The 26,628-nt window shown below is 42.3% G+C and overlaps 1 protein-coding gene and 1 pseudogene across 2 annotated transcripts in view; one reads left to right on the forward strand and one right to left on the reverse strand.

Annotated features, from left to right (window-relative positions):
* Positions 1–9,735, reverse strand: part of CACUL1 (CDK2 associated cullin domain 1) — a 77,748-nt gene extending 68,013 nt beyond the window's left edge. Inside the window, exon 1 of one of the 2 annotated variants that reach the window (XM_049697431.1) lies at positions 8,835–9,735. In XM_049697431.1, coding sequence (XP_049553388.1) covers positions 8,835–9,195 — 361 coding nt within the window. In that variant the 5' untranslated portion in view covers positions 9,196–9,735. The remainder of the gene's footprint in view (positions 1–8,834) is intronic. The other variant, XM_004265782.3, reaches the window with a different exon arrangement.
* A 6,544-nt stretch (positions 9,736–16,279) lies between these two features.
* Positions 16,280–19,197, forward strand: LOC101277169 (N-alpha-acetyltransferase 50-like; annotated as a pseudogene).
* The last annotated feature ends 7,431 nt before the right edge of the window (positions 19,198–26,628 follow it).

The following is a 26,628-nucleotide window of genomic DNA, read 5'->3' on the forward strand; positions in this document are numbered from 1 at the left end:
AATTAATAACAATATTAACACATTGAAATGTGTGGATAAATACCAGAAGAGACAACTAAATGAATTAAAAATAATTGACTCTGGGTCACAGGTCCAGGAATGGGAAGGAACAAAGGAAGGAATCACTGATTTTCATTATATATCTTTTCATACAGTTTAAGTTTTTAAAGTATAAGCCTATATAAAAGCAAAGTTCTGTGCTGTTTTGTTCTAAGACCAAAGAGTTTGGTGAAACTCAAATCCTCAGAAAGGTAAAAACAAATCTGGTGAAACTAAATTTTTGTTTCAGCACTTCCAATATTCTAAAGTGCATGAAATGAGAAAGCTCAGCTTACCCACTGCCTACTGGACCTCTCCACCCAAATGTTCCACAGACAACTTAAAAAAGACACACACACACCCCTACCTATATACGCCTACCATATCCTTATCCTCCCTTCTTCCCACCCAAATTTTACAGACTGTAGTCCCCAAATGTTTCCAAAGTCGGAAACCACCTCTCTTCCAATGCTTTATTTGTTCAGGCTGTCATCTCTTGCCTAGACTACAATAATTAAACCCCCTAACCAGTCTCTCTGCCTCCATTCTCTCTCCTTTCTAATCTATATTAACATGCTAAGACAAATTTGACCAAGTTGACTCCCTTAATATACTTCAGTGGCCCCTATTCCTGCAAAAGAAAATCCCATCTCTAACCTAGCATGCCCTTCGAATCTAGACCTTTCTATCGATCTAGGTTTAATTTGTGCCACTCCCTCCTCACACCCTATGTTCCTACAATAATTTCAACTCTGGGTCTTCCACACAGGCTTCTCCCTCTGCAAAGGAAGTCTCTTCAAGCCCAACCCTGCCACCTCGGTCCTCCTAACAAACTTTTATTCATTTTCAAAGATTCTTTTTCCCTCTATGCTACCATGTACATACATAACTTTACCACAGCACTTAATTATAATGTATCACAATCATCTGTCCATAACCACCACACTAAACTCTGTCTCATTCATCACCAGAGGCTAAAATATTACCTTGGCATACAGAAGACGATAAATAAATATCTGTTTGGATAAAATGCCATTCTAGTCAGCACACCTGCAACTCCAAATTACTTATCTATACTCTTAACTACAGAGGTTAACAGGCAAACAACTACAAAAGTAGGAAGAAAAATGGAAGGCCAGTTTTCCCTGCCAAGGCATATTATAAAAGAATATCCACAATCATTTTTTGTATAGCATTTAACAGTTCACAACGTGATTATATATATGGTCTGCGGCTTACAGAGTTACAGTTTAAAGAGAAAGTGAACAGCATTCATTTTCTTTAGGGATTTGGGACTGGGCCTTACATAAACATTACAATGGCTTTCTCTTACACTTTCATCACTGTCACTTTGTGCAATTCATGTCAAAAAACGGCAAGACAAGACCCCAATGAGATCCTGAAATTTGGACAATCGATCGATACCATAGTGATGCTTGCTGCAGCACAACTCCACTAAGCTGGAAGGCAAGAAGATACCAAATAACCACCACGGATGCTGCGAACAGTGCATATTTTAAGGCCTGAATACATTAACTGATTCACTTGTAAAAGAATCAACCAATCTGGAAACGCAGATAGGACCTGATCAAGTAGAGCAACTTTATTTAGGATTTACTAAAGTCAGTTAACACTTTCACTAAATTCAAAAGTCAATTTTAACATACTTCTGAGTCATTAATTTAAAGAAAAGAAAAATTTCATTGAGTTCAATTAAAAAATACTGTGAAGCTTTTATTCATCTGGAGAAGCTTTTGGTGCAGTGGATTCATAATTATCCTGAGATCATGGCACAGTACCATCAGTCAAGGCAAGATCCCACCCCACCCCCCTTCCATCTAGCCATTCAGTGCCTTTTATCCTCACGCTCCAGTCCCACCTGCCCCAACACATTCAGACAGGGAACCATTCTAGCCTGTTTAATATATCTGGAATATAAACAGATGTGACATATGCTACATCTGAGCAGAGGCTTTAAAAGCCATTGTGTGTTGCTGTCCACTCTCTTCTCTTTGTCTCTGCCAAGAGTGACAGGACCCAGAAAAGAGCTGCGCTTCAGAATGAGATGACATGTGAAAAGCCACAACCGTCAGCCACTAACACAACATGAGCAAGAAATAAGCCTTTGTTGGTCCATAAGCTCCTGAAATTTGGGGGTAATTATCAAGCTGACTAATGTGCAATGAAAAACTGAACTAAGTGATTACAATTCCCAAATTACATTCTGTCAATGAGATACATTTGAATGAGATTTGGAAGGCCAAAGGGAGGCAAAGGACAGATTATTGCTGCTGGTGGTTCTGGCAAGTAAGGTTAGAGACGTCAGAATTTGTGGCAGCCGAACTCCAAGTTCCAGTGTCTGGTCACCAACTTCAAGGATGAGGGAGGCAAGTGTGACGATGTAAGAATGGCGGTGGTGGCAGCAGAAACAGCAGCCTGTCCTCTGGAATGCAGCTTTAGGCGAGCAGCCTCACTGACTTCATACCTCTGACCTTTCCGACAATTTAAAATGGACCCAATTTCTGCTATTAGATCTCCTGTTGCTTTAGATACCTAGAGTATTTTCTTGCACTGAACTGACTGATTAAAGTATTTGGTACCAGAGTAGTTACAGGACACAGACTCTTAAAAGCTAGGAACCTGGCTTTGGTTTTCCAATCTAGTTGGATTTAAAGGCAATGATGACATTGCCACCATTAGATAACATAATACTAATAGTACATGGCATGTAGCAGCAAAGAATTACTTACCACCTGTAGATACCTGGAATAAAGTTCTTCTTGAAGAAAACAGCATGGCAGACTGCTAAGTACATTATGATGGAAATAAGAAAGACAAGGACTGTGGAGTGGGCTGATTCTGAGGACAGGTGAAAGCTTTAAGAAAATGATTAACTCAATAAACAGAGGACCAAAGAGCATCCATGAATGCATAAAAGAACCTCTTAATTCTTATAGGTATAGGGTTGATATAGCCAAAAATCAAAGAGTGATTCTGCAAGTTACAGAATAACCATATGAAAATAATCTCTTAAGTAAAAGTTAGGGCATTGATTGTGAAATGATAAGACCCTGAGGCCTGAAATGGGGTCAGTTTGGTGGAGTTTGATCAATCTGAGAACCCTGACCTCACAAAACTCACTGAGCCTTCCCTACCTGAGAAGCACCCCTCCCACCCAATATGAGGCTAATCTTTACTTGACTGAAGCCCCTGCTCCCCTGCTGTAATACTGACTGGAGCCTTGCAAGGGAATGCAGATTCTCCTCATGCCTTACTCCAAGCAGCTCTCACCGCCTCTAAACCTCCAACTATTATAAATCAAATTTCCCAGGGGAAGAAGCACCAAATCTAAACAAACAGGAGCCAGCCTTCATTCCTAAAGAACTACAGGCATACCTCATTTTATTGTACTCTGCAGATACTGCGCTTTTTACAAATTTAAGTTTTGTGGCAACTCTGAGTCTAGCAAGTCTACCGGCGCCATTTTTCCAACAGCCATTTGCTCACTTTGCATCTGTCACATTTTGGTAATTCTTGCAATATTTCAAACCCTCTACCAGCGAAAAGATTATGATTTGCTAAAGGCTCAGATGATATTTAGCATTTTTTAGCAATAAAGTATTTTTGAATTAAGATATGTTCAATTTTTTTTTTAGGCATAATGCTATTGCACACTTAACAGACTATATATACTATACTGTAAACATAACTTTTATACGCACTGGGAAATGAAAAAATTCGTGTGATTCACTTTATTGTGATATTCACTTTACTGCAGTGGTCTAGAACAGAACCCATAATATCTCTGAGGTACACCACTGTGGACTCTCAGAAGACATTAAGAATTCTAAAGACTGAAACATAACTTTAGGTAAGACTTAAGTTATCAAAAGGAATACACTTACTGAAGATTCTTCATTCACTGCAGTATCTCAAGAAACCAGATATGGTTATAACAATTTGCTCAGTTAACTGACTGAAACCTGGACTCAATGACAGTCTATGTTAAAAACAGTTGGAACTCTTGCTGAATTAACAACAGATTAGACACCAGAGACAACACAGCAATAGAAACTATCTAAACTGAAGCAGAGCGGGGTGAAAAAGCTGAAAAAGATAATGCACAGAGCCTCAGGGATTCAGTGTACAATAACAAGTGGCGTAACATATATGCAACTGAGGGGCATGGGGCAGTAATTCTGAAAAAATATAAAATGAATGATAATGTTCCAGATTTGACAAATTCTAGAACCCCACAAATCCAAGCAGCTCAAAGGACACTAACAAGAATAAGCCTACAGAAAACTCTACCACAAGGAATATCACAATCAAATTAAATTTGATTTAGTGAAAGATAAAGTGAAAATCTTAAAAGCAGCCAGAAAAAAAGGACACACTACTAGAGAGGAACAAAGGTAAGAATATTCAGACATTTATTAAAAGAAATAATGCAGGCCAGAAGACAACGGAAAGACATCTTTAAAGTATTGAAAGGAAAAACAAAAACAAAACAAGATTATCAATCTAGAATTCTATATCCAGCAAAAATATCCTTAGAAAATGAAGGTAAAATGCTTTTGGGAACAAACAAAAGCTGAATAAATTCAAGGCTAAATCCCTTGGCAATTTTGGGCACTGCAAGTATCTTCCCTAATTCTTTCATCTGTCTGTCACTGAATGAAAACCTTTAATTTTTATATAATCAAAGTCATTACTTTTTCACCTTTGTAAGTTTTAGGAGATAAAACTTTCCCTAGGGAAAGAGCTTCTTCAACATTGTCTTCCATTAATTTTATAACTTTTCCTTTCACATTTAGATCTTTAATTATCCATAGTTCATCCCATCTGTGGTGGTAGGTTTTTCTCCATAAAGTAAGCCACTCTTCCTAGCAACATGACTCCTTTCTCTGATGATTTATGATACCACCTTTATCTTAAGTTCCTGAACATAGGTAAGCCTCTGCTCTCCAATTTGTTCCCCCAGTGTATTTTTTAGGTTCTTGCACTTATACTAGTTTTTATTACTATAGTTTTGAAACAGTATCTTAACCTCTGGTAAGGCAAGCCCCCACGAAAGCAAAACTTTAAGACTGATTTAGCTATTCACAGACTTTATCCCACCTGCCATATAAATTTTAGATCAGGTTATTGAGTTTGTCAGACAAACCAACTGGAATTTTGACGGCAGTTTAATCAAATTTATAGATTAAAATGGAGAAAACTGACTTCCTTACAACAATAAGTAATCCAATCCCAAAAGCATGGAAAGTTTTCCCATTTATTTAGGTCCTCTTCTAGCTCCTTATTAAAGTTCTCTCCTTAAAGATCTTATGTACTTAGGGTAATTCCTAGAGACTATAGTTTTCTTGCTATTATTGTATACAATATTTACTTTTTTAAAAAAATTTATTTATTTTTGGCTGTGTTGGGTCTTTGTTGCAGCGCGCGGGCTTTCTCTAGCTGCGTTGAGTGGGGGCTACTCTTCCTTGCAGTGCGCGGGCTTCTCATTGCGGTGGCTTCTCTTGTTGTGGAGCACAGGCTCTAGGCATGCGGGCTTCAGTAGCCGCAGCGCGTGGGCTCAGTAGTTGTGGCTTGCGGGCTCTAGACTGCAGGCTCAGTAGTTGTGGTGCACGGGCTTAGCTGCTCCACAGCATGTGGGATCTTCCCAGACCAAGGCTTGAACCCGTGTCCCCTGCATTGGCAGGCGGATTCTTAACCATTGTGCCATCAGGGAAGCCCTACAATATTTACTTTTGATTACCTTTACTAATTGGTTATTGCTAGTGTAGTAAATGCTACTAACTTTTGTAGGGTGATCTTTGTAGGTGATCCAGTAACCTTGCTAAACTCTTACTAGTTCTAATAGCTTCTCTTGATTCTAATGGTTCTTCTAGATAAGTGATATTATCTGCAAATAATGAGTTTTATTGCTTCCCTTCTTATACTTATACTTTTAATTTTTTCCCCCTGTAGTGTTCGTCAGAACCTTTCTTATGTTAAACAGTAACAATGACGGAGGGCATCCTTATCTTGTTACTGATCTTTTTATTTATTTTTTTGCCGTGCCACATGCAGGATTAGCTCCCCAACCAGGGTTTGAACCCGTGCCCACTGCAGTGGAAGCGCTTAGTCTTAACCACTGGACCACCAGGGAAGTCCCTTGTTACTGACCTTAAAGTAAATGTATCTGAAATTTCTCTGTTGAGTATTATTATTTGCTGTAGGTTTTTGGTAATGACCATCATTTAGTTATCCTGCATTCCAAGCTTGCCAAGAGTTTTTATCATATATGGGTGCTGCATCTTATCAAATAATTTTATGGTATCGAAATAATGATGAATTCTCTCCCTTTAGTCTATTTTTTTTAAACTTTTTAATGGGAATTTTCAAGTACATATACAAAAGTAGAGAGAATGATGAACCCATATACTCTCCTTTAGTCTACTAACAAGATAAATTACATTAACAGATAAATGGATGTTGAACCACACTTACATTCCTAAAACAAACTCTATGGATCAAGATTCTTTTAACACGTTGTTGGGTTTGAAGAGCTAGTATTTTGTGTAGGATTTTTACATTTATGCTAATAACTGAAAACAGATGTATAACTTTCTCATATCAACTTTACCTAGTTTGGGAATCAAGATTTCACTAACTTCATAAAATGAGCTTGGCATCTCTCTCTCTCTCTTTTTCCTATTTCCGAGAACAACTTTTAAAAAGGAATTGTTATTTAAAAGCTCACTGCACATCAATTATAAGATTATCTTCATGCAGAGTTTTTGAAAGGGGACGTTTTACTATTTCAGTTTTTAGATATTTATTAGTCAGCTCGGGCTTCTCTGGTGGCGCAGTCTCTAAGAATCCGCCTGCCAATGCAGGGGACACGGGTTCGAACGCTGGTCCGGGAAGATCCCACATGCCCTGGAGCAACTAAGCCCATGCGCCACAACAACTGAGCCTGAGCTCTAGAGCCCGCAAGCCACAACTACTGAGCCCGTGTGCCACAAGTACTGAAGCCTGCGCGCCTAGAGCCTGTGCTCCGCAACAAGAGAACCCACTGCAATGAGAAGCCCGCGCACCGCAACGAAGAGTAGCCCCCGCTCGCCGCAAAGAGAAAAGCCCACACGCAGCAACAAAGACCCAACGCAGCCAAAAATAAAAATAAAATAAATTTTAAAAATATTTATTAGCTCAAGCTATCTACTTCTTCTGTTACCAACTTTCATAGTTTGTAGTTTTCTAAGAATTTACACATTTCCTCTAGGCTTTCAAATTTATAAACCCATAGCAATTCATAAAACTCTTCTTTTAAACACCTCATGTTTGTACCTATTTCCCAGTTATCACTTATTGTATTTGCATTTAAAAAATCGGAGGTCCGTTTAGCTTATCAATTTCAAAAAACAATCTTTTGGTTTGGCAAATCTTTCTTTTGTTCCTAATTTCACTAATTTTTGCTCTTAGCTGTCTGCTGTTTTTTGAACTCTTAAAATGAACTTGGTTGAACCACTAAAGCAAGCTTCCTTCAGCATTTAGATAAGTCACCCTGCCACTGTGTCCCAGGTCTGGTTTCACTACATAGACTTCAACACACAAATTATACAATATAAACATTATTTTCATGTACACATAATACGGAAAAAATCGTAGATAAATCTTACCAACCATACCTACATATGAATGTCTCTGACTAAAGCAGTATCTTGAAGGCAAATAAATAAGATTATGTGCTTGTTCCAAAAAAAAAAAAAAGTGTAAGGCTATGACTATACATCTGAACCAAGGCAGATATTTTCTCTGCACAGCTAACTGGACAATTACTGGTACAGCTTGATAAAATTAGCAACTAGAAATGAAATCTCCAGTTCTTTACCAGATGCCATTCAAAACTTGCAGTTATTAATAGGAGAGAAAAATCTCGCTATGACGGTCAATTTCCACCATCACCAGCCCCCAAAAATACCACTTAAAGCAAACGCACTTTTCTTCCTAGCTGTGGAAGCATACATCCTTGGTTGGCGATAGTTTCGGTTACAAAACAGATTTTGGTCTTAAATCTTTCTGCCTGCAGTTGAGCGTTAGGGCAGATCACTAACATAAAAGTTCAACATTGAACACAATCTTAGATTTGGACACATACCGAATGGCTTATTCTTATGAGTGTAGACTTTGAAAAAGTAATTTTATACATTACTAGCTTCAAAACGGATGTCGCAGCTCCCACTGCGCTGCTGTTACTCAAGAAGCAACTCATACATTTCCCTATCGGGATGCAGGAAGGCGTGCACTGGAGAAGGGAAAGAACGAAGCGTAGATATAGGTCAACTTTCTAATTCCTGACTTGTTTAACGCAGACTGGCTAAAAGCACAGGAACACAAGTGGCCAGATTTCTTTTTCCCCTGGTTGCAAAAAACAAACTGAAGGCCTCTCCCTAACGAAACTCGGACAGCCTTATTCTCCCTTCACGTTTGAGGGTGAAACTTAAGGGGGAACGGAGAAGAAAAGAGCTTCCTGATGCTGAGAGATAGCCAGTCATGATACGGCTCGCGTTTGTAGGAGAACTTGGGGCTGTGTGCGTAACCAGGCTGCTCTTTTAGGCCAGGTAATACAAGAAGCCAGGGCCGCTCCCGCGCCGGCCGCGGACACCAAACGAGGCGGGGGAGGGAGGCGGGGAGGGGAGGAGAGACCCAGGCCTGAAACAAAGGAAGCGGGATGGCCGAGAGAGAAGGATTCGGCGTCCGGGTGGGAAGGAGAAAAGCCAAGGCTGCAGACGAAAGGTTGTACTCACAGAACTTGGAGGTGGAGGTGTTGATGTTGATGCTGGAGGTGGGGGTGGCGGCGGGGGCCGCCTTGGCCACGGCGGCAGCCGCGTCGCAGCTCTTCAACATCATGATCACCCCATTCGGCTCCGGCGGTGGCCCCATCGGGAGCCCCTCCTTGGGGCCTTTCCTGTCCACGGAGACCGCAGGCATCGCCAGCAGCTGACCCCCCGGAGGCTCTCGGGCAGGGGCTGGGATCGAAGAGGGGGGCGGAGGGGGTGGGGGGGGCTGCCGGAAGCCGTCCACGGCGGCCTCCCAGTTGTTGTGGTTCTGGTCGTCCATCATCGCCTCGTAGCTGCCCCCCTCCTCCTCTTCCATGCTTTCCTCCATCCTGCAGGCCCCCAGCACCCGCCCGCCTCACAGGCACCTGCCGCCCGTCTCCACCCCAGGCCGGGGGGGCACCGCAGCCTCCTCGAGCTCACATCGCCGAGGGCCGGAACCGGCGCGGCGGGGAGGGCAGCGGCGCGCCGGGTCTCTCAATCTTGCCCGGCCGACTCGTAGAGACAGGGCTGACGGCGGTGGGCGCTCCAGGGCTCCACTTAGGGAGAGGCAGCCGTAAAGCAGCAGCGCCCGTCACGACATTTTACAGCAGCTTCCAACAGGCAGCTGGAAAGGGCAGCTGGGGGAGCGGCCAGGAGGGCACGTGGTGCGAGGAACCAGCCGCGAGAAAGCTAAACGAAAAGGGGCGGGAGCTGTGAGCCACCCCAACGCAGTACAGCAGAGGCTCGCCCCGCCTCGGCTGGTCCCATGCGGAGAGGAACTGGGCAACCAGTCCGGAGGAGCATTCGTCGGCTCCGCCCCCGGCCCGGCCTCACGTGATAAGGGAGTTTGGCTGCGCACGCGCGTTCAGAGTTTGGTTACCAGGACTACGGGGAGGTGAGCGGGCGACTGAACACGCGCTTAAAGCCTGCCCCTCGGTCGGTGTGCCCCAGGCTTCCCGTCTCACCGGTGTTTTTCTCCCGCTCACCCAATTTACAGGGTTTCGCACTGCAGAGGGCCTTGCAGCCCCAGCTTTTGCTTGACCATGGAGCTAGGGGGCCAGTAGGAGCTCCGCTTCGCCATAATAAACGGGTGGGAGTGCCCAGGGCGGCCCTTGGCAGGATTGCTCTTGAGCCTCAGCCCACACGACCCAAACCCTCAAAATCGAGGAAGACAACCGAGACAGCAGAGTGGCTTAAAAAATAAATGTGTTTGAGCTATTCAAGAACTTTAAAAAGTTCCTTAACTCTTCTGTACACTGAGGCCAGAAATTTTAAACTTAAAAATGCCACTCTCCGTATGCTGTTTCACAAATCTAACTACAAATTTGAGATTATGTATGAGAGTCTTGAGGGACAAGGAAGAAAGATTATGTAACTCTATTATAATTTATTTGATTCCTCTGCAATAGCTATATATATATATATATATATATATATATATAATTTTATGCGATACGCGGGCCTCTCATTGTTGTGGCCTCTCCCGTTGCCGGAGCACAGGCTCCGGACGCGCAGGCTCAGCGGCCATGGCTCACGGGCCCAGCCACTCCGAGGCATGTGGGAACTTCCCGGACGGGGGCACGAAGCCGTGTCCCCTGCATCGGCAGGCAGACTCTCAACCACTGCGCCACCAGGGAAGCCCTGCAATAGCAGTATATTATACGAGAATAATGAATCTTTATTTCTACAGATATGCAATTAGTGTGAAGTGAAGAATCACTTCAGTCACTGAGAAATTGTCTCTGATATACTTCAGTGTCCACATTTGTTTCATCTTCCCTACACATATTTTCCCAATATATTCTGCACTAAATGAAATGTTTTGACCAATCACTTAGAATGATTTAATTTCAGACAATGCTCCCTCATATTAATTAATGGCATATATTTTTTGAATCAGCACACGGTTTTGATTCTCTGGGCCTGGAACCGTACTAATTTGCTGGCCCTGGGACATTTTGGGAATATGAAAATAAATTTTTTTCAAGTAAAAGACACCTGAGTGAAATGCTGAGGAGGCAAAAAAGGCAACCTTAGAAGTCTATGCCCTGCGAGTAAAGAATGTAAGAGGAAAGACAAATTATAGTCTTTTTCAGACAAACAACCGCTGATAGTTTGTCATCAATAGACTTCTGAGGTAGGTGGGTGGGTGTGCCTAGATAACACTCAATACACAAGATATGAGAGTCATAAATGTGTCTCTAAAAATATGGTCACAAAATATATGAAGCAAAAGTTGACGGAAGTAGATGAAGAAAGAGAAATCTATCATCAGAGTAGGTGATTTTTACATATCTCTGTATCACATTGCAGTGGGTTGAATAGTAGCTCCCAAAAAAGATATCTCCAGTGTCTTAATCCCTGGAACCTATGTGTTACTTTATTTGAAAATAAGGTCTTTGTGGATGTAATTGAAGATCTTGCAATGAGGAGAGCTTCCTGGATTATCCAGGCGGAACATAAAACCAATGGCAAGTGTCCTCTTTAGAGAAAGGAGGAGGAGATCTGAGACAGAAACAGAAGAGGAGAAGGCAGTGTGACCACGGAGGCAGAGGTTGGAGTGATGCAGCCACACTCCGACACCACATGCCTACAGCCACCCAAAGCCAGAGGAGGCAAAGAATGAATTCTCCCCTAGAGCCTTCAGAGGGAAGGCAGCCCCGCCAGTGCCTTGATTTCAGACTTCTAGTTTCTGGAACTGGGAGAGAATACCTTTCTGTTGTTTAAAGCCACCCATTTGTGCTAATTTGTTAACAGCAGCCACAGGAAACTAACACACAGATCAAAGGGATCAGAAAATCTTTAAGGGACTAGAGGATTTGAACAACACAATTACCAAGCTTGATTTAATGAATACATACAGAATATCGCACTCAGCAACTGCAGAATATACTTTCCTTTCAAGAATATGTGAAACATTACAAAAATTGAACATACTGGGTCATAAAGCAAGTTTCTCAACATGTCTAAGGACTGGTATCATAGCAACCACATTCTCTGCCCACTGTGTAGTTAAGTTAGGAATCAATAACCAACAGACAGCTAGTAAACCCCCATATTTCTAGTCTTCCAGTCAACATATGGGTCAGAAAATCATGATGGAAACTAGAAGACATTTAGAACTGAAGGGATTGGTGCTATCACAGCAATATAACTTCCATCTAGTAAGGCCCTACTCCAGGGGGTTTTACCCAGCATACTGGTGAACACTGAACCCTTTACATGTATACTGCCAAAACAATCAATATAAGACATTTATTTAAACTGTAATTGGTTAAACACACCATTATAAAAAAATCTATATTTAGCAGAATACATATATATGTAAAATATATATGTAAGTTTGTTTATGTAAAGAGAAGACTAATTCAAAACATCAATAGCAATTATCTAGGGCTAATAGGCTTATAGATGGTTTTTATCCTCTTCGTATCTTTCGATCTTTTCTATATTCTCTACAGTGAGTCCGTATTATTTTTATAATCAGAAAAACAACCTTAAAGTTTAAAAAATAAAAACAATATTAAGAATGTATAAATTGGGATTCTGTACATTAAAATATTTATTTTGGCTTCCAGAAACAGAAATCTCAAGTAAAAAATTGCTTAAAAGTCAAGGCTATTCCTTGGCTAACATACTGATAAGGTCTAGGAAGGGCAAAGGTGAGGCGTGGTTCAGTCAGATCTCCAGCTCTGTTTTCTGCCTTGTTATTTGACCTGATCTCCTCTTTTGCAAGCTTCATCCTTAGGCTGCCAACATATTTGGACAACAATGTCCAGAAGAAGAGGACCCATGACTTCTGGTAGACATCTATTGTGAGCAAGCAAATTCTTTCACAGAAGTCCTCAGCATACTTCTTTTCCAATGTCTCATTGACTCATTCCTGAACCAATCTACATGGCATTTACGCCTGAATTCCAGAGCCATTTACTGGAAAGGGTATGGATTTATTCCTGGAAAATGAGGCCCACCCCTGGTACTCAGAGTGGGACACAAGAATAAAATCTGGGGTCAAGTAGGGAGGTTGAAATGGGTGCAATGCCCATTATAGGCCCAAGTACCTAAGCCCCAAAGCCTATCCATTACATTACCTCATCACAACCACTCGACTCCCTCCCCCTCATAAATAGCTCCCTAATAAATATATGTATCAAAATTGTGTATGTTCTGATTAGAATCAAGAAAGACAATTACAAAATAAATATGTAGCTAATTATCTAAAATAGTTAAAATGGGGTGGAGGTCATGGCACAGAGATTTTGTCATTAAGAATTAGTCTTTGTTTATTATGGCTTTAAATACCTTTATGTCACCTTTCCCACAGAATATTTCATTAGAGTTGTTCAACATTTTTGAATGAATAAATGCATGACTACCTTAAATCTACTTGAAATCTTATTTTATATCAATAGTCCTTTTTTCTTTAGTCAACTCTTAAAACATCATCTGTATGATGAGAGATACATTTTTCCTAAGAGAAAGCAAACTTATTATTGCCATTTTTACATCTTTTCATCCTAATTCTTGCATTGTTAGAAAGAAATGAAATTGCTCAGACATGAGGAAAAGGAAAGAAGAGATGAGAAATTATATGAAAAAATCCACAGACCGTACATGCTTCCTCTAAGTGGTCAAGTCTGAACTCATTGAATCAGACAAGCTGTGGTAGACAACATACAGACCTATAGATGATGTTTTAATTTTAATTATTTTAATTTCTATTTCATTTTAAATTTACTATTAATTTCATGAAGGCATTAGCACAGAAAAATTTAAAACACAACTTCGATGGAGACAGATAAACTATATTAGGATAAAGAAGAATGAATACTTTTTTTATAATCTCCCTAGGAGATTACAATAGAGCATTTGACAAAGAAATGACTTGTGAATGCATAAGGCAATTGGAAGTCTAAAGGCAAAGCTATTGGAATGATCTCAGTTAGAAGGTAAGAGGATTAGAGATATGTAAATAACTCAAGCCTCCATAGCTGCACACTGAGATTACTGCTTACAGTGAAGATGTGTAGCCACTCGGGGGAGTATTCTCGATTCGATATTTCTTTCCATGTTGGATTTTGTTCCTTCCTTTTATATCTTAGCATCTGAATCCAAATTCCATCCTAGCAGGGGAACAAAGATAATAATGCAGATTCTTTCTGTAAACCTGATGAATCTAGGAGCTGAAGGAAAGGACATCAGGCTGAAGGAGGCTGTAGCATAAAAGCTTTCCCTACCAGCACCCTGTTGCTAGCCTATTCCTTTCACTCAGTCATTCACAAATATTTATGTGTTCAGGCACTGTGCTGGGGCTACAAGAGTAAACAGACAAAAAGGGTTTCTGCCCCTCATGGAGTTTCCAGTCCTCTGAAGTGTCCAGATTTAACAGTTAACCACAGGAACCAAAGCCTGACAAGCACAATAAAGGAAACTATTGATACCAGGTGCTATGAGAGGGCATAACAGAGAAAGTTATTTTACTTTGGGTGATCAAGGAGAATCGTTCTGAAAAAAGTGTACTTCTGCCAAAATAAAAGGATGGGTAGAAGTTAGTCAACAAGTTAGGGAGAGAACTTTCCAGGCAGAAAGCATTTGACATCATCTAGGAACTGAAAGAAAGGTAATGAGACTCTAGTGGCGTGAAGGAGAGAGAAAGGGATATGGCATATGGAGGAAAGGTAGGAAATAGCCACGTTATGGGTACTCTTGTAAGTCCTGTTGAGGATTCTGTGTTTCTGTTTGAATGGAAAAGAGGTAAGGAAGTGCTGTAAGATGTAACTTACAATTTATAGGAGCATCTCACTGCCCTGAGGGGAGTGGCCTATAGGGAAGGAAAGAGTGGAGAGACCAATTAGGGAGTTAAAGCAATACTTCAGGAAAGAGACGATGGTGGCTTGGACTATGGGGACAGTAATGGTCATAGAAAGATGTGGTAGACTGCAGGTTTCTTTGGGCATTTAAAAAAAATATTTATTTATTTGTTTTTGGCTGCGTCGGGTCTTAGTTGAGGCATGTGGGACCTTTCATTGAGGCAGGACCTTTCGTTGTGGCGGGACCTTTCGTTGCAGTGGGACCTTTCGTTGCGGTGCTCAGGCTTCTCTCTTGTTGTGGTGAGCGGGCTTACCTGCCCCGCAACATGTGGGATCTTAGTTCCCCGATAAGGGATCAAACCCATGTCCCCCGCATTGGAAGGCAGATTCTTAACCACTGGACCACCAGGGAAGTCCTTCTTTTGGCATTTGAATGGACAGGACTTGATGGGTTAAAGTTTGAAGGTGAGGGAAAGAAAGGTTTCAAGGATGACGCAGCTGCTCTGATATAGATGATCATGTTTCTCTAAACCTGGGGTTTTGTCAGATGTGTGCAATGGAAGGGGAGTTGGATTAGTTATGAAAAAGATGAATCAGCCATGGGCTTCAAGCTGGATAAGAAAATAAAGACAGATGGGACAGATGGCTAGAGAGAAGGGAGAGTTGTTTATGGATGAGAGGTCTCCATGATGTTGAAGAGCTACTGTAAGGATGTCTGTCCTTAAGAAATCAGCAGGATAGATGATAACCAAAAGGTAGAATGTTTGAATTAGCAAGTCAGTATTGCTTCTCCCCACCCCACATCCTCAAAACAACAAGCAACAGCTTCTGGATGCCATGAAGGTTTCTGGGTGGTGTCTACCACCTACACACAAGACAGTGACATATCAGAGTGCAAGAAGGATCTGAGCAACAGAAGCACTTAACTGAAAGAGAAGACAAATTATAACTCCTTAAGTCCTTTCCACTTGGCATTAATGTGATAAATTCTTGCATAACGAAGTATCATCTCCCAGTTTTGCCAAGTGTCCATTTTCGTGTTCTAATTCATAGTCTTGGAGCTACTCCCTATGTTAAAGCAATTTGATTTAGTTGAGACAAGATGAATGACATACACTTGAAAAGTTAAGTGAAACAATAGAAGATCCTCAAGTATGAGTGAACTGTAGTTTTTAGTGGAAAATAAAATTACTTTTTTGTGTATTTGTATTTGCATTGTCTGCAGGTGTTTGGTATGAACTGCTGCTTACAAAAGAAAACCATACACAGTTGTTTGTGTATTTCACTTTTTAAAGCATTAATATTTGTATTTTTAAAGAAAAATTTAAGGGAAACAAAAATGTTTGCACGACTGCAGAAAGCCTTGGACGAAATTTCCCCAAACTAGTTTTTTGGAGACTATTTTTGGCCATTATAGATCAAAAATGCAATCTGAAGAAAGATTTTAACAAATTAAATAACACGCTGCCATCGTTAATTTTCTTATTCTATCTCAGCATTGGGGAATTTGAAAGGAAGATACTTTAAGATAATGTATGGACAGCGCGGCGGCGTGGCCGGAGGGAGGCGAGTGCCCCGTGTGCACGTGTGGAGAAGAGGCTGCACCAGCGCGGCGGCGGGAGGTACCCCCGCCCCCTCCGGAGACGCAGAGACGCGCTGCACTCTCGCGGCCTCGGTCACCCGCTCAGCTCCCTGCCCTAGGCGAGGAGGCCGGCTTGCCCGGTTGAGTGGCCCGAGCTCAGGGCGCGGAGAGCTCAGGGCGGCGACGACAACGGCGTTGATATCGGGGGTAACAACGGCCTCAGCTGGCGGGGAAGATGAAAGGCCGGATCGAGCTGGGAGATGTGACATCACACAATATTCAACAGCTGAAGAGATTAAACCAGGTCAACTTTCCAGTCAGCTACAATGACAAGTTCTATAAGGATGTGCTGGAGGTTGGCGAGCTAGCAAAACTTGCCTATTTCAATGATATTGCAGTAGGTGCAGTATGCTGTAGGGTGGATCCTTCACTGAATCAGAAGAGACTTTATTTACGTCATGACACTAGGATGTCTGGCACCATACGGAAGGCTAGGAGTAGGAGCTAAAGTGTTAAATCATGTCTTAAACATCTGTGAAAAAAACAGCACTTTTTTTTTTTTGCACAGGCTCCGGACGCGCAGGCTCAGCGGCCATGGCTCACGGGCCCAGCCGCTCCGCGGCATGTGGGATCCTCCTGGACCAGGGCACGAACCCGTGTCCCCTACGTTAGCAGGTGGGCTCTCAACCACTGCGCCACCAGGGAAGCCCAAGATAGCAGTTTTGACAACAACTATCGGCATGTCCAGATCAGCGGTGAGTCTGCAGTTGACTTCTACAGAAAGCTTGGCTTTGAGATTATTGAGACAAAGAAGAACTACTATAAGAGGATAGAGCCCGCTGATGCTCATGTGCTGCAGAAAAACCTCAAACTCCCTTCTGGCCAGAATGCAGATGTGCAAAAGACAGACAACTGAACAAATTACAGAGGAACTTTCTTGCACTTGCTGGTCACCAAATAAAAGAGAGACCCACTGATTCCCCCCGCCCCCCGCTTTTTTTCTTTTAAAGCTTTCCCCCTTCCTTGTTCTTGTGTTTCTTCCTTTCAAAACTTCCTTCCCTTTCCTCTCAAAGTTTTAAACTTTTAAGGACTTATTAATCGGGTTTGGATTGTTCTAGTTTTCTTATTTTTGTGAGGTGGTTTGATTGCAGGAAGGAGAAGGTATAGATCTGTTTAGTTTCACAGTTAAGATATATGGTCCCAAAAACTTGAGTGTCAATTTCAATTTGTTTTTTAATGTCCTGCTTTCACATTGAAGGGCAGAGCCTACAAAATATTGTATACTTCAAAGGACAAGCAGCAGCAGCAGCAATATCCTGTTCTCTAACTCATAGACAAGTTTAGTGTGTTTGTGGTACTTTGGGTTTTTCAAGATTTTGTGGGATACTAATCCCTATACATTGCCTTCACGCCACCTATTGTCCTTCTGAGTATTAGCTCAGGAGTTGGACCATTGTGAGCCTCCTAAGAAATACTAAGCTTATTTTGTTCTGTTAAGCAGTTATTTCTTCCTCCCTCGCTGGTGCCTGAGGGTAGGTGGGACAGTTTGAGTAGGTAGTATTATACTTTGGTCTCAGCACTTGAGTTGAGCTGCTTTTTGCTAATGAGTGGTCTGGTTGTTAGCAGGTTTATTTTTCCTGCTGTTGATTGTTAGAAGTGGCATTAACTTTTAGAGTGTGGGCTGGTGAGAGTAATATTTTTAATATCCTAGCTAGAGATATGGCCTTTAACTGACCTAAAGAGGTTTGTTGTGATTTGCTATTTTTTCTCCTGTCCTTTTTCTTCAGTAAATCCACAATAGTTAGTCAAACCTTAAAAATGGAGTTGATGGGTCAATGGCCCTAAATAAACCTGAAGCAGGTGCTGTCTCTTGGACATATGAAAAAATACCTAGGGCTTCCCTGGTGGCGCAGTGGTTGAGAGTCCGCCTGCCGATGCAGGGCACACGGGTTCGTGCCCCGGTCCGGGAAGATCCCACATGCCGCGGAGCGGCTGGACCCGTGAGCCATGGCCACTGAACCTGCGCGTCCAGAGCCTGCGCTCCGCAACGGGAGAGGCCACAGCGGTGAGAGGCCCGCGTACCGCAAAAAAAAATTAAAAAAAAACCAAACCTAAAAGGAAGCTTAGATGGACTTGTGGCACAACAGACGCATTTAATGTCAGCTAATGTGGACTGTTAGAAGTGTGGCCACTGAGCATTTGATTTTAGAGGAAAGAATATCTAGACAGAATTTTTGAGAATAACATAGCTGTGCTATTGCTTATCTGTTGAAGAACATCCCAGATTTGCTTACACTCTGTGCTTGTGATATTGAGTTTAAGGATTTGGGGGTGCGGGAATTATTAAACATATTTCTTCTATTCTTGGAAAAAGCAGAAGTCTAAATAACGCAAATGTCACTGTGACCTCCTCTAGTGACAGGACTGGTTTACGCCAGGTCGTTTTCTGGCACATAGGGAGTGGTTTTAACGGGTCAATAACTTTTTGTAAGATAGAAGACATCTGAAATCTTCATATTTTCCTCCATAATCCCATCTCCAATATTTAAATTTTTCTACATTGCCAATACTGGTGGACCAAGAATGTTTTGATTAGACTTTAAAACAATGCACAGTGTTTGAATTTTCTGTCATTTGACTTTAAAAGGAAGGTTGCTTCAGAATATTTATCCTCTTATGTAAATTCTGGCATAAAAGTTTCATCTCTTCAACTATGTGGAATGGCAAGATTACACAATGTTTATGAACATTTTATAATCTTAAGTTCTTATTTGAGAATGTAAAAATACAAGGTACGATCGACTTCAACAGTCTTAATTGAGTGCCAAGAATAATATAGAAAAGGAAGATAGCTGATAAATGAGTTTATAGGGCTGTAATCTTAAGATAGTAAAAATGTAGAAAGACCGTGCTGGCTTCTTGGGTATCAGTTTCTTAAGCAGAGTCCAAATCTAAGCTTAGAAGAAAAGTTTTAAGCACCTTTACCTTCATGCATAAGCTTCAGCTTGCTCTTGCCAAGAGAAGAGTGTTTGAGTTACAGAAGGCATAATTAGTTTGAAAATTCAGCCTTTTTGTAAACTTTTTGTAAACTTTTTGTAAACTTCACATATCAAAATAGATTTTGATATATAAATGACTTTTGTGAGATGATACTGCCTCTATTTCTATAACCATTTCACCTGGACTATCTAATCAGTCCTATGAATATATCCCTAAATGTGGTTAATGAAAACCGAATAGCTGCCTCATGACAATTAAGTACATATTATTTATGGAGGAAAAAATATTAAATTTTGAATTGAGTGTGTAGGCTCCCTGTCATTTTAGTGTTTCTTTTTCCACATTAGTCACTGACTTTAACCTAACGTGTAAGTGTTTGTAAAGGGTGAATTGTCCTATATCCAACTTACATGAAATAATTCCATCCACTTATGGAGGAGGAGGATGTAGAAGACGTACAAGCTGGGCTCTAGTTCATGTGCCTGTGAGTCAGTAAAGATTGAAATAATGTCCCATGTTGGGTCGGTTATTTTGAAATATGATAAAAATTATCGTTGAGGTAAAACAATTCTATTAACTGGAAGATCACAGGATATATCCACCATATTTTTCAGGGCAGATAGTTTTTTCTGTGGGGCAAATAGGTAAAAATTATATTGTATGGTAATTGCATTTAGGTTCTAAAGAAAAGAATCTGCAGAGAAATCTATGCAATATATAATTTGTCCAGGTTAGTTTTCATTTGCAGAAAGAATTCTGAAATATCCTCAAAGTAGTTTATTCATCAACTGAAAGTCCTCCAAAGAAAGAACTATTGGGAAACCATGACATATGGGGTGGAAAAGAAAAAGCTCCCTCAGTTTTTTGGAGGGAATAACTTTAAAATACTTAAAGAGCTGAGTTTACTTGGTGCAGTTAAGATTTAAACTTGTTGATTTTAACATGGCTGTTATATCTGAAATAAACTTACATGATGTTCTGGTAAAAAAAAAAAAGATAATGTATGAATCTTGATCTTGCTTTTAAGAGACAGTGAAACTCATGATATTGGTGAAATAAACTTTCATAATGAAATTCAAATATTTTGTGCTATTTTCTGTAAAATAATTAATGATATACAACCTAACCCCATCAAAATGTTATAAATTAAACATGATGAATTAAACTCATGATAAATCATGATCATATGAACATGGTATGTTAGACTGACAGTTCATTTCCAATCTAAGTATTGCTTTAAGAATTTAATTGACAATTCCAGTTGTTCCAACCTCAGCCAAACATAGTTTCTTCATTTTGAAATTAATGAAAAACACCCTAAGAACCACAATGTCCCCAGAAGTTTGTCTAAGTCATCATTACTGTCAATAGAACACAAATTATGTGAAAGTCTTGATTATAACAGCATAATTAATAATTTACTTAAATGAAGGCAAGAAGATTAACTTTCATGGAGTAAATATAATTTATGAATTTTGTGTCAATTCATTTTATTACCTATCCAAATAACAAGCTCATAGAAAGAACACCCAGCATTCACATAAAATAGTTAAATTCAGTCGTCTTTCAAATTTTACCATCACTTCATACATTTTTTAATCTTGTCATCATATAAAGGTATATTTGTCAAGGAAAGGGGATAGTATATGTGTTATTTAACATTCTGTTAGCTGGATGGATAACATGTCAATATTTGGACACAGAGATGAGCCTTCATCTGTACTCTTGCAGCGAATATTAGAAATGGGCCTGGTGAGGAGGCCATACAAAGGAGGACATACAAAGCTACAGTAGGGCTGGAAGGGCCATTCGCACAGGTGCTGGTGTTTCCCTCATGGGAATGATGGCAGGGGCTGACGTGGAGATAACGGGAATCTGGAAACGAAAGTGATGAGAGTGCTAATGACCAGGAGGTGGTCACGATGAGGGGGTGGGGTAGAAAACTCCAATGGTGTGAGCCTCAGTGGAGCTCACGAGGGGCAAGGGAAGGAATGGAATGGAACAAGGAGGACACCAACGCCACCTCCCCATCAGAGGAACACAGGCAACAAGAAATGTGTCCCTTTGGGAGGTCACAGGGAAGCTGAGCTCAGGGGAGAGTTAAGTCTGGGTTAAGGCAATGACGTGGAGGGAATATTTGAAGGAAAAATACATGAAAGAATATGCTGATCATGGAACAAGTATTCTAGAAGGCACAGTGAAAGGGATTATGAAGGAGGAAAGGGGTGAAGGATTGTGTCAGGGGAGAAGATTACAGAGAAGTTTGGAGATGAGAATTAGAAGCTTATTAAAAGTTATCAGGCTTCCCTGCTGGCGCAGTGGTTGAGAGTCCGCCTGCCGATGCAGGGCACACGGGTTCGTGCCCCGGTCCGGGAGAATCCCACATGCCGCGGAGCGGCTGGGCCCGTGAGCCATGGCCGCTGAGCCTGCACATCCGGAGCCTGTGCTCCACAACGGAAAAGGCCACAACAGTGAGAGGCCCGTGTACCGCAAAAAATAAAAAAAAGTTATCGCTCGCACCTAGAGTGATAAAATGGCATTGAAAGGTCCAGTGCATCCAATCCCGATGGAGTCTTAGGGGACGGGAACATCTGGTCCTAACATAGTTCAGCTGTGGCCTGGAAGTAAGGGCCTTCCTGGGATTGAAATTCAGGACTGGCCCTCCGCCATCAGCCAGCACCAGCAGGTGCCATGGACATAAACATGGTTGGCAGCGGGGAGCACAAAACACCTGGTTCTTCATGGCCAGTCAATCCAAGCAATTCTCATCAGCATTCCAGGTGGCTGGACCAAGATGCATCATGATCTTGGGGCCAGTACTCAATGGATTAGCCCTGGGCAGGGCCCAGAGCCTTTTAAAGGCCACACTGATCATCTGGTAGCAGCCCACATCCACCTTGTCATGTTTAAGAAGGGACAGACATAAATGGGCCTCAACTCCATCTGTTTTGCACACAATTGGCACTTGCATACATTATACCCCAAATTGCCTTTCATATTCTAAACCCAAACATTTCCAGGTTTGGCACAGTTGTGCCTCCTGTCAGCCAGCTGGTCAGTTTAGGCAGCTCCCTTTCATTATCTGGTCAACAGTATACGTTTATGAGAATTGCATGTTTTTGCTGTATTGTTTTGTAAAAATGAGTGGAAAATGGAAAACTGGATGAACTGATACTAGTGATTTTTAGAAAGCTGTGAAGTTAATCCCGTTTAGACATAGATGGAAACGATTAGGTGCCGCAGGAAGTCTAATCTCTGCTGGTCAGTCACTGGACTTCAGCCAGTTACGTGTTTAATTGCAAAATAAAAGAACAAAATGAAATTCAAAAGGCAACAGAATATCATCAAGGAGTGTTAAAAAGGACAGTTGTGATTGAGGATTTTATGGTATTTTTAGCTTTCTGAGAATGGAACAGCCTTTTATAACTTTGTGGGTCCAATGTTCAACTTCATGCATACAGTTGTCCCAGCATCTTGAAGAACACGTTTTGTAGGGAAGCGGAGGCTGCCTGGGCTGTCAGCAGAGATTCAAAATGGAAACCTCTCTCCTGGAGCACAGTGTCTCCAAGGTGATCGCTTAAGCATCATTCTGGAGGCTTTGACAGGAGAGACAGGCAGCCTGGTATGGCAGAACACTAGAGTTTGGGTCAGAAAGATAATACCACCTTAGAGGGAGCATTTCCTGAGGTGCTGAGGGCCAGTCCCATTCTCTCTGATACCCTCTTCCCAAGGCAGAGCTCTCGATATTCCCCAGAGGCAACGTGGGCAGCTTGGCCACCCTCATAGCCATACGCACGTCTCTCTCATCCTCCAGTCAGCTTGCCTCCTCCGTCATCTTCTAAACAGTCCTCTCTTTAACCACTCTTTTTTTTAAATTTATTTTTGGCTGCATTGGGTCTTCGTTGGTACGCGTGGGCTTTCTCTAGTTACGTCAAACGGGGGCTGCTCTTCGTCCCGGTGCGCGGGCTTCTCATTGCGGTGACTTCTCTTGTTGCGGAGCACAGGCTCTAGGCGCGCGCGGGCTTCAGTAGTTGTAGCACGTGGGCTCAGCATTTGTGGCCTGAGGGCTCTAGAGCGCAGGCTCTGTAGTTGTGGCGCACGGGCTTAGTTGCTCCACGACATGTGGGATCTTCCCGGACCGGGGCTCGAACCCATGTCCCCTGCATTGACAGGCAGATTCTTAACCACTGTGCCACCAGGGAAGTCCCTCTTTAACCGCTCTTTTCCATCCTTTTTCCCTGCCTTGCTGTGCCTTATATTGCCAACGCCACCTACAAGCAAAACTAAAGCATAGCCCTCAGGAAAACAGAGATAGCAGACAACGGATGTAAAGTCAAGAAGCAATGATTGGCAGCTGGATTCCCTTGATCATAATATTGCAGACCCAGGCTGGGTCCAGCCAGATCCTCCTAGGGCATGGGCACACTGGCTCCAGGCAAGGACAGTTGGTAGCCTAACCAACAGCCACTCCCTCTCCCCACAGATCTACTAAGTGGCTGGCAGGTTTCAGGCAACCATGGGCTCTACAAAATGAGTCTTGACTTGCCCAAGCCAATCATGGTAATTCCTCAGGAACAGTGGTTGACTTAGGAATGGGCCTGGGTGGCAGTCCTTCCAAGGAGTCATGATTAATCTACTGGAGACTCAAGGGACGCAAGGAAGGCATGTCCTCTCCTAGGGACATGGGAAAGCTTGGAGATGCAGCAACGGTCGCACAACCACAAACCTGAGGTTAGAAGCCAACATGCTGAAATTAGTAGAGCAGGAAGATGGAATAAGCCTGGGTGTTTCGAAAGTAAATTAACTAAACCTGGAACTGCCTTACCTCCATACGTCTTATCACGTGAGACTTTAAGTCCCCTTGAGGTTCGAGCCTTTTTCGGTTGGATCCTCTATTACATGCAGCTGAAATCACCCTGCTACAACAGCTCAGTAACATCTGGTGGCCCTTGTCATCGATGGGGTACCAGGTCCAAATCTGCACCAGGCTGGGGGTGCCCTGGGAATTTAGTCCCATTACCACCACCCTAGACCTGTGGGTAAAATGCAAGTGAACAAGTGGGAAATTATACAATGAACTTTCCTTGAGGCCGGGAAAAGTGTCAAAGCACTTTACAATCAAATCTAATTGAAAACAGCAGCTCTTTAATCTAAATTTACAACATAATCAGCCTTCTGGTTAACTAATTATAATTAAATTAGATTAGCAGTGTATTTCATATTTGCTAACTAAAAGCACCAAAAGGAAAAGCTGCATTTGGAAACCGCTGTGTCTCTTTATTCCCTATGAACACCAAGTGTGAAAGGAAGCTCCCTGAGCTGTAAATTTGGAAACCTGGGTTCTAATCCTGCCTCTGCTCAAACTGGCTGTGTGCCTTTAGGTGAGCCCCTTAGCTCCTCTGAGTCTTCTTGTTTGTAGGATTCCAATCAAACACAAAGTGTCATCGTTGATTCATTTTACCTGTTCTTGAGCATCATGTAACTAAAATCACAGATGATGCACTTTTTTGTGGGTCTAGTTAGAAACCTACTACAACTTTTTAGGGTATTTTATTGCCAAAGAAATGATGAGCCCAAACTAGCAAAGATTTTGACTGTTCAAGCATTAAACCACCCTCAGGCCCCCAAGATTGCACAGGCAGGAAGTTGGCTTGTGCAAGCTGTACAGCCTCTAAGTAGGGCAAACTTCCCCAACATTCACTTTATTTTTTTTTTAATTTATTTTATTTATTTATTTTTGGCTCTGTTGGGTCTGTTGCTGCGCGCAGGCTTTCTCTGGTTGCGGCGAGTGGGGGCTACTCTTCGTTGTGATGGGCAGGCTTCTCATTGTGGTGGCTTCTCTTGTTGTGGAGAACAGGCTCTAGGCGTGCGGGCTTCAGTAGTTGCCGTGTGTAGGCTTGTGGCTCGCGGGCTCTAGAGCGCAGGCTCAGTAGTTGTAGTGCACGGGCTTAGTTGCTCTGCAACATGTGGGATCTTCCCGGACCAGGGCTCGAGCCCATGTCCCCTGCACTGGCAGGTGGATTCTTAACCACGGCGCCACCAGGGAGGCCTGACATTCACTTTAGATGTGGCCCAGGAGATAATAATCAAGGAGAAATCTCCCAGAGGGTGGAGTCAGCCATAAAGATCAACGGACCAGGGAGCTCCTCCCAGAAATCGGAATAGGGCGTAATGAAGGAACTTCTCCACCCATGGGCCCACCTTCTCAGTGCCTGCAGGAGCTCATAATTGCCAGGGGCCAGGAGCTGCTCCATAAGCTAGGCTTCCCCTTTCTGAATACAAGTTGGTACTGCAGTCATGCTGTTTCTGCTCTACCTCTGTGTATTGGGTATGGAGGTGGAGGGATTCAGATAGTTTTTAGTTTATATGTCACTAAAGCAAGAGAAGCCACCTCCGAACTCAAGGGAGGACCGCACATCCTCAGCTCTGAGCTGGGCACAACGACCTGAGAGGCCTTCGGATTATCTCCTTTGGGGAGGAGATGAGTGTGTTCTGGGGGAAGGAGGGAGAAAAGTGCACAAAGATGTTTAGCTGGTCACCAATGATACGTGACCCCCTCCTGGACTGTGGAGTTGTCACTGGGGAGCAGCAGCTGCCCTGCTAGGGATTTTTGTTTAATTGACACGAAATTCACATAACATACAATTAACTGTTTTAAAATGTACCATTCAGTGGCATTTAGTCCATTCACAATGTTGTGCTGCCACCCTCTATATCAAGTTCCAAAATATTTTCGTCATCCCCAAAGAAAGCTCTGTACCTATTTTTTTTTTTTTTTTTTTTTTTTTTTTAGTACGCGGGCCTCTCACTGTTGTGGCCTCTTCCGTTGCGGAGCACAGGCTCCGGACGCGCAGGCTCAGCGGCCATGGCTCACGGGCCCAGCCGCTCCGCGGCATGTGGGATCTTCCCGGACCGGGGCACGAACCCATGTCCCCTGCATCGGCAGGCGGACTCCCAACCACTGCGCCACCAGGGAAGCCCAGCTCTGTACCTATTAAACAATTACACCCCATTCCTTCGTCTTTCCAGCTCCTGGAATCCACCCATCTGCTTTCTGTCTCTATGAATTTACCTATTGGGAATATTTCTTATAAGAGGAATCATTCAACATGTGGCCTTTTGTGTTTGGCTTCTTTCACTTTGCGCAATGTTTTCTGTGCTCATCTGTGTTGTAGCCTGTGTCAGTACTTCATTCCTTTTTATGACTGAATAGTATTCTATTGTATGGATTTACCACAAGTTGCTTTTTGTTGTTGCTGTTGTTTTTGTTTTGCTTTTAATTTTTATTGAAGTGTATTTGATTTAACAATGTTGTGTTAGTTTCAGGTGTACAGCAAAGTGAATCAGTTACATATATACATATATCCACTCTTTTTTTTCTTTAGTTTCT

This window comes from Orcinus orca, chromosome 14 (genome assembly GCF_937001465.1).
Source record: "Orcinus orca chromosome 14, mOrcOrc1.1, whole genome shotgun sequence".
NCBI classification, from domain to species: Eukaryota; Metazoa; Chordata; class Mammalia; order Artiodactyla; family Delphinidae; genus Orcinus; species Orcinus orca.